Source organism: Sinocyclocheilus grahami, unplaced genomic scaffold, assembly GCF_001515645.1.
Source record: "Sinocyclocheilus grahami isolate Dianchi unplaced genomic scaffold, SAMN03320097.WGS_v1.1 scaffold1966.1, whole genome shotgun sequence".
Classification (NCBI taxonomy): domain Eukaryota; kingdom Metazoa; phylum Chordata; class Actinopteri; order Cypriniformes; family Cyprinidae; genus Sinocyclocheilus; species Sinocyclocheilus grahami.
In genome coordinates, this window is record NW_015507145.1 from 99,078 (window position 1) to 108,399 (window position 9,322).

At 40.2% G+C, this 9,322-nt stretch overlaps 1 protein-coding gene across 1 annotated transcript in view; it reads right to left on the reverse strand.

The window, feature by feature from the left end:
* The window catches only part of LOC107573520 (uncharacterized), a gene marked incomplete at its 3' end in the record, with an annotated part of 46,355 nt that extends 39,326 nt beyond the window's left edge, over nucleotides 1-7,029 (reverse strand). The window contains exon 1 of the mRNA XM_016259952.1: nucleotides 6,740-7,029. Within this exon, the coding sequence (XP_016115438.1) occupies nucleotides 6,740-7,029 (290 nt within the window). The remainder of the gene's footprint in view (nucleotides 1-6,739) is intronic.
* Nucleotides 7,030-9,322: the final 2,293 nt, after the last annotated feature.

Below are 9,322 nucleotides of genomic sequence, written 5' to 3' on the forward strand. Positions count from 1 at the left end.
AAATTATATCTTATTTGCAATGCAGAAAGAGCCTTTTCAGTGTGCATCTAGTTATAGACACTGCACTGCAAGTCATATTAGAGTTTCAATGCACAGCCTGCTGTAGTTTAGGGCTTCTATGAGCACGAATGCTGTTTTAGTGCTTCTAAGCAAATGAAGATAAATTAAGCTTACATATGCTGCAAAGCTTCTTTCCCAGTGAGAGAAAGTTGGTTAATACAATGTAAGGAACAAAGCTTGCCCTTACGAAGCGTGCTTCTAAATTATGAATTTAAAATTTTATTTGCAATGCAGAGAGAGTCTTTTTTGAATGTTTCATTTGTAGACACAGCAAGTCATATAAGATCTTCAATGCACAGCCTGCTTAGTTTAGGGCTTCTATGAGCACGAATGCTGTTTTAGTGCTTCTGAGAAAATAAAGAGAAATTAAGCTCACATATGCTGTAAAGCTTCTTTCCCAGTGAGTGAAAGTTGGGTCCTGCAATGTGAAGAGCAAAGTTTGCGAGCATGCAGGATGTTCCAAACTTCTGAAATTATATCTTATTTGCAATGCAGAAAAAGCCTTTACAGTGTGTTACAATTTATAGGTCATTTAAGTGTGTGTTACACAGCAAGTCATTTAAGATCTTCAATGCACAGCCTGCTTAGTTTAGGGCTTCTATGAGCACGAATGCTGTTTTAGTGCTTCTGAGCTAATGAAGGGAAATTAAGCCCACATTTGCTGGAAAAGTTCTTTCCCAGTGGGAGAACGTTGGATTATGCAATGTTAAGAGCAAAGTTTGCCCATACGAAGCATGTTTCTAAATTTTGAAATTAAAATTTTATTTGCAATGCAGAGAGAGTCTTTTCTGAAAGTTTCATTTGTAGACACAGCAAGTCATATAAGATCTTCAATGCACAGCCTGCTTAGTTTAGGGCTTCTATGAGCACGATTGCTGTTTTAGTGCTTCTGAGCAAATGAAGGGAAATGAAGCCCAGATATGCTGGAAAGATTCTTTCCCAGTGAGAGAAAGTTGGTTAATGCAATGTAAAGAACAAAGCTTGCCTATATACAGGATGTTCCTAACTTGAGAAATTGTATCTTTTTGTCAATGCAGAAAGAGCCTTTTCAGTGTGTTACAAGTTCTAGACACTGCAAGTCATGTTAGATCTTCAATGCACAGCCAGCTTAGTTTAGGGCTTATATGAGCACGAACGCTTTTTGAGTGCTTCTGAGCAAATGAAGAGAAATTAAGCCCACATATGCTGGAAAGCTTCTTTCTCAATGAGAAAAAGTTGGTTAATGCAATGTTAAGAGCAAAGCTTGCCCATAAGAAGCATGTTTCTAAATTATGAAATTAAAGTTTTATTTGCAAAGCAGAGAGAGTCTTTTCTGAAAGTTTCATCTGTAGACACAGCAAGTCATATAAGATCTTCAATGCACAGCCTGCTTCGTTTAGGGCTTCTATGAGCACGAATGCTGTTTTAGTGCTTCTGAGAAAATGAAGAGAAATTAAGCTCACATATGCTGTAAAGCTTCTTTCCCAGTGAGAGAAAGTTGGTTAATGCAATGTTAAAAGCTAATCTTGCCTACATGCAAGGTGTTCCTAACTTGTGAAATTATATCTTATTTGCAATGCAGAAAGAGCCTTTTCAGTGTGTTACAAGTTCTTGACACTGCAAGTCATATTAGATCTTCAATGCACAGCCTACTTCGTTTAGGGCTTCTACGAGCACGAATGCTGTTTTAGTGTTTCTGAGCAAATGAAGACTAATTAAGTCCACATATGCTGGAAAGCTTCTTTCCCAGTGAGAGAAAGTTGGTTTATGCAAAGTTAAGAGCAAAGCTTGCCCATATGAAGCATGTTTCTAACTTATAAAATTAAATCTTATTTGCAATGCAGAAAGAGCCTTTTCAGTGTGTTACAAGTGTGATCAGTTGATCATTTCTAAATTATTACGTTATTTACAAACCAGTTATTTAGGAGTTCATAAGATCATTTAGAAAGTGCATGTAAATGATGAATAAACTATTTAAATGTACATTTATAAATCTTACTATTTAAACACATGATAATAGTTGCTCAGTGTGTTAGTAATTGCTTTATTAACACATATTCCTGCTGTAATTCATGATTAAGTCAGGTAGTTATAAAACATTTAGTAGTTGCCAGCCATCTATTTTTGTGAGCTCATCAAAAGTGAGAATTGTTTATACCTTGTAAAGCATTTACAAAGGAGATATAAAAGCTCAATAATCTTCCAAACAGAAAAGTTAATCAAACACAAACACAGAGGGATACAGAACACAAGTTTTTTTTTTAAAGATTGAAAAAGTGAAACTAAACAACTGTCTTGATAAAAAATAAAAGAAAAAGAAACCTCTGCAATCTCATAGAAAACTAATAAAGTGTACAGTTTCTTTTTTTTTTTTTGCATCTTGAAATAAATATTTTTGAGTTATGTTTCCCTCTGTGTTGTGTTTGTTTATTTTTTCTATTAGGAAAATAACTGAGCCTTTAAATCTCCTTTGTAATAGATATGCTTATAAATCAAGAACAAGGCATTTATAGCTGTATTTATAAACTGCTTACCAATGACTATTAATGTTGGGACAATGCTTTAGAACGGATGAACTGACTATTTACTAATGCTTACCTAATGATACATAGTGTGCAGTTATTATAAAGTGTTACCAAATTATGTTCTCGGTGCCCTACAAAGTAAGTGCTTCTAGGATTTCTTTTGTCCCAAAAACTGACAGAAAAGGATAAGGCCTAAGAGATTTTTTAAGCTGTAATGGAGAGAAAAAACAAAAACAACAACAAAAAATTACTGATTATTTTTTTTCTGGTGGTTAAAAAGATGTTTAAAAGTCTCTCTCTCTCTCTCTCGCTCTCTCTCACCCACTGCTTCTCTCACCCCACTCTCAACACACACACACTCACCCAGCCCCCCCACCTCCCTTCTTCCTCACACAGACTTTACAACAAGGTTTCAGTTATTAACATTAACTATATTAATTAACATGAACAATAATTATATAGCATGTATTAATGTCAGTTAATATTCAAAACATTAACAAATTTTTAACACTTTATAATAACTGCACACTATGAATCATTTGTTAATGATTAGTAAATAGTCAATTCATCCTATATAAAGCATTGTTCCAACATTAATAGGCGTTAGTAAGCAGTTTATGAATACAGCTATAAATGTTTTGTTCTTGAGCATATCTGTAACGTTTAATAATTGTATTGTCATACTTTATTAATGATCAATTTATCATTTCTAAATTACGTTATTCACAAACCAGTTATTTAGGAGTTCATTAGATCATTTAGAAAGTGTATATAAATGATTAATAAACGATTTAAATGTACATTTATAAATCTTATTATTTAAACACATGATAATAGTTGCTCAGTGTGTTAATAAATGCTTTATTAACACATTCCTGCTGTAATTCATGATTAGGTCAGGTAGTTATAAAACATTTAGAAGCTGCGAGCCATATATTTTTGTGACCTTATCTAAAGTGAGGATTGTTTATACCATGTAAAGCATTTACAAAGGAGATTTAAAAGCTCATTTTTCTTCCAAACAGAAAAGTTAATCAAACACAACACAGAGGGATACAGAACACAACAATATTTTTTCAAGATTGAAAAAATGAAACCATACAACTGTTCACTTGATAAAAAAAAGAAAAAGAAAAAGACCTCTGCAATTTCATAGAAAAAAAATCAAGTGTACAGTTTCATTTTTTATTTTTTTTTGCATCTTGAAATAAATATTTCTGAGTTATGTTTCCCTCTGTGTTGTTTGTTTATTTTTTATGTTAATAAGATAACTGAGCCTTTAAATCTCCTTTGTAATAGATATGCTTATAAATCAAGAACAAGGCATTTATAGCTGTATTTATAAACTGCTTACTAATGACTATTAATGTTGGGACAATGCTTTAGAAAGGATTAACTGACTATTTACTAATGCTTACATAATGATTCATAGCGTGCAGTTATTATAAAGTGTTACCAAATTATGTTGTCAGTGCCCTACAAATTAAGTGGTATTTGGATTTTTTTGTCCCTAAAACTGACAGAAAAGGATAAGGCCTAAGAGAATTCTTAAGCGGTAATGAAAAAAAAAATTACTGATTTTTTTTTTCTGGTGATTAAAGATGTTTAAACGTTTCTCTCTCTCTCACCCTCCCCTTCTCTCACTCCCTCTCAACACACACACACACACTCACCCAGCCCCCACCTCCTCCCTTCCTCACACAGGCAGAGTGGCAGAGTGAGTGAGATCAGATGTCTTACAGTTTTTTAATTTTCTGTTATCCATAGAGTGTTGTAAAGTCGTGAAACTGTGACTATTTCCTCAGAATGACTTGTTCTATGTATGTAAAAAGTTTTGAACTGTTTGGAAGCTGCATTTTAATAATACAACACAATTACTCTGTAATTTTTTCCTGTTATTTTAACAAATCACCACGGCAAAACAGTTCAAGCTAACCAAAATCCATCCACAATATAAGTTCCTCAATGTTTTGGCATCATGTAGAAAAAGTTTGGTGTGTATGTGCTACAAATTAACAAAAGACTACATGCAGATAATCTATCTGAAATTGTTATTAAATTATAGAATATACACTTTAGATTACAGAACAAGCATTGTTTGCAGTGTTCCTGCATGGCTTTGACCAACAGATGTCGCTAGCGTGCCGTCACGTTGCGTTGCGCATGCGTGGATTAAGTCATTATTTCCAGAAAGTTTCTCATTATTTTGAGAAAGTTTCTCATTATTACGAGATGTTGTCATTATTATGAGAAAGTTTCTCATTATTACGAGATGTTAAGTCATTATTATGAGAAAGTTTCTCATTATTAAAGTCCGTTTCTATGGAAGCCCGTTTCCGCCAGGTAAAAAAAAAAATCATGCCTTAAAAAGTCGAAATTATGACATGTCATAATTAGGAGATAAAAAGTTGAAATTATTACTTTAAAAGGCATAATTACGAGATAAAAAGTAGAAATTATGAGATAGAATGTCGGAATTATGAGATTTAAAAAGTCAAAGTTATGACTTTAAAAGTCGAAATTATGACTTGCTGGATCACTGATCTACACGACCCGACACACGATTATGGAAGGTCAGTTCTAATAATGTGAACACGTTAAGGAGTATTTTATATGGAATTTTAAACCTGGTTTGATGATATTATTGCCTTGATTAGCGGAACGGCATGGAATAGCTTCTGAGCAAACCCACTCTTGAAAGGATTTTAAGCAAAGAATTGCATCACCCCACGTAAGTCACAAAATGATTACAGAAGTAGGCCTATTGCTCATAAAAAATCACAAAATCAAAAGATTATAATTCATGTAGCATATGTAGCCTAGATGTGAATGATCCAGCATCATGTTCAGAATGTAAGCTTTGACTTGGGAGCATAAAACGTTCTTTAACAATATACTATGGGAAAATTAGAACACTGTGAAACTGTTGAAGTTTGCAGATGCAAGTTATAATAATAATGATGTAGCATGTATGGAAACCAACATTTTACGTCATACACCATAATGACACAAAAAATATTAATCGGGTCAGTTTTAATGCATAAACACGTCATGAAATTGTATTTTTATTATACATGTTTACTACGTGTTTAATAGTAATAAGGTACCATGTTGTTGTGATGTGCATATAGGTCCAAGTCTGATTTTTTGTAAAATAAGAAATTATATGTGTAAAAAGTTTTGATATCGAACCAAATCATAAGACGGATTTCTATTTGTGATTTCTATTGTTCGTTCATAGTCGTACCGTCCACTAGATGGCAACACGGACCGATCTGAAAGCAGCTCTAGCAGTTTATGTTGATAACCAGCATTGAGGTATTATCATATACATCATTTTGTCTTCTAGGATGGATGACCTTTATGACTTTTTGAAGTCAAGAAACGTTTCTGACGACATCATACAGCGAATGTAACAGGATAAGGTATTCATGAAACTAATAAGTATATACAGTATGTATCACACGTGCAGTACCTAAAAATTGTCACAGAGAAACATTGGAACAATATATTCTGTTTAAATAATATTCTCCAGTAGAAGTGCTTAACAGTTTAAGTTATTGCTTAACAATAACTTCCAAATTTTGTTCCATGCATTATGAGAACTTAAAAAATATAGCTGATTAACACGAGAAAAGCTGGCAAGAGTTGATCTAAAAACATTATTTAATTTAATCTGAATGGAGCAAGGCTCTAAGACTTTGTCCACACAGGGCTTCACAACAGACACACACACACACCTGATCATTTTCAATACATTTTATTGAAAAAGTAATATATAAATATTACATTTTTTATTTATTTAACTGTAGCATAGACCTGGTGTTTAAAGGCAAATCTAACTATAGGTATTATAGATCGAAATAGGTGAGATTAAAAGTATGCTCCCAGGTGGCAGAAAAACCCTCGCCAGACCCTGGAGATGAACTGAGGGCCTCTGTCAGAAACGATGTCTTCCGGGAGACCGAAGTTCCTGAATACGTGTTGGAAGAGGGTTTCGGCTGTCTCCAGGGCTGTAGGTAATCCATGCAGGGGGATTCATTTGCAGGATTTGGAGAACCAGTCGACGACTACTAGGATGGTCGTGAATCCGTTCGAGGGAGGTAAGTCGGTAGCGAAGTCCACACCCAGGTGGGACCAGGGCTGGCGAGGGATGGGTAACGGGACCAGTTTACCCTCGGGCAGACGATGTGGCATGGTGGAGATGGAACAGACCGAACATCCTTTGATATACCGGGGCGACATCTCGGGCCATGTTGGGCCACCAGTAGCGGTTCTGGAGGAGCGAGAGGGTTCGGCGGCTGCCTGGGTGTCCTGATCCCGGAGAGGTATGAACGGAGTCCAGAAGGGTTATACGCAGGGTGGATGGGACATAGTTCTTCCCCTCTGAACCTCCCGGTGGAGCGGGTTCAGTGAGAATGGCGGCACGGATTTGGTAGTTGAGGGCCCACTGAATGGGAGACATGAAGACTGAAGGTGGTAGGATGGGCTCTGGTTCTTCGGGGGTAGGATCTGACTGGTGATGGCGTGAAAGCGCGTCCGCTCGGACATTCTTAGTCCCTGGACGTTAAGTAACCACAAAGTGGAAGCGGGTAAAGAACAGAGCCCCTCGGGTTAAGACGTTTGGCCTCTCTGAGGTATTGTAAGTTCTTGTGGTCTGTGATCCCCTCAAATGAATGCTTGGCCCCCTCCAACCAATGCCGCCACTCTTCCAGAGTGAGCTTGATGGCCAGCAACTCCCAATTTCCCACGTCGTAGTTCTGCTCTGCCGGGGATAGTTTCCATGAGAAATACGCACATGGATGGAGTACCGGCGGTTCACCTCTCCATTGTGACAGGACGGCGCCCACTCCCAGGGTCGCTGCGTTCACCTCGACCACGAAGCGGAGATTGGGGTCTGGGTGTGAATTGGCCGGAGCCTTACAGAAGGCAGATTTGAGCTGAAGGAAGGCCTGGTGTGCCTCCGGGGTCCAGGTGAGGAGTTTGGCCTTCCGACGGAGGAGAGAGGTAAGTGGTGCCGCCAACTGGCTGAAGTGGACGATAAAGCGGCGATAGAAATTGGCGAATCTCTGCATCTCCTTGATGGTAGTCGGTTGGGGCCAGTTCCGAACGGCATCCACGTTCCTCTGGTCCATTTGCACCCCTGCAGGGGTGACGATGTAGCCCAGGAAGCGAACGGTGGATTGGTGAAACTCACATTTCTCCGCCTTTAGATACAGGCGATGTTGGCGGAGGCGTTGGAGTACCTTGGTGACATGGCCACGGTGTGCTTCGAGATTGGGTGAATAAATTAGTATATCGTCTATGTAGATGAGGATGAACCGGTTGAGCATGTCTCTGAAGATCTCATTCATAAAGTTTTGGAATACGGAAGGTGAGTTGGAAAGCCCATAGGGCAGGACCCGGTACTCATAGTGCCCGGTGGGTGTCACAAAGGCAGTTTTCCATTCATCCCCCCTGCGAATGCGCATGAGGTTATAGGTGCTCCTTAGATCAAGCTTGCTGAAGATGCGGGCACCGCGGAGCTCCTCCAGGGTGGCCGGGACCAGAGGAAGGGGATAGGCGAACTTCAGCGTCTGGTCATTGAGGGCCCGGTAATCGATGCAAGGCCTCAAGCCCCCATCTTTCTTGGCCACGAAGAAGAAGCTTGACGCTGCGGGCGAGGTGGACGGACGGATGAACCCCTGTTGCAAGGCTTCGTGAATGTACTCCTCCATAGCGGCTCTCTCCGGGATCGACAGGGGATAGACGTGTCCTTTAGGTAATTGGGCCCCAGGCAGCAGGTCAATGGCACAGTCCCATGGCCGGTGAGGTGGAAGGCAAGTGGCTGCGACCTTGCTGAACACGTCCTGGAATGCCTGATATTCGGGAGGAAGAGGAGTGACATGCGATGAATCTGGACTTTCCACCGAGGTAGAACAGACAGGGAGGTCGTTCCCGCCGGAGATCGGGATAGGCAGATCCCGTAGACACTCCTGTTTACACTCCACACTCCACTTGAGTATTTCTCCGGACTTCCAGGCGATGGTGGGTTGATGTTTAGTGAGCCAGGGGCATCCCAGGACGATGTCCACGACGGCCTCCTCCAGCACCAGTAGCGAGATCCGTTCGGTGTGGAAACATCCAATCCGCAGAACGACCTCGGGCGTGTGGTGATGCACCAGCCCCTTGCCCAGCGGCTTTCCCTGGACAGTGGTGATCTGGCAGGTCGTGGCATTTTTGCAGCCGACGCTCCAGAGTCCACGAGGATTTGGACTGGAAAGGCTTGGGTGTGATACATTAGAAGAGCATTTATATGAGGCATGCAAGACACATCCGGAGTGATCTGGATAGTACTCACCGCTGGGCGTGGTGGACAAATGGGACAGGTGCGGAGCTGGTGCTCATTGGATCCACAATAGAGACGGAGCCCATGGGTGAGTCGCCGAGATCGTTCCGTGGACAATAGGTGGTAACTATCCGTGATCATGGGCTCTGGTGCGGGAGCTGAGAGGCTGGGTGAGGCAGCGGCTGCGGGTATAGATTCCCTATGGCAAGCGGTTAGGTGCTGGGAGATGCGAACCGCTTTTTGGAGGAAGCTGTCGAGCCCCACGGTTTCATCGTAGATGGCCATCTGTTGTCGTAAGGCGGGGTTTAGGCCTCGGCGGAAAGCCGAGAGCAGGGCAGCCTCGTTCCAGCTGCTGCTAGCGGCGAGAGTGCGGAAGCGAAGCACATACCCATGGATTGATCAATCCGCTTGCCGCAGTTGAAATAGCTCC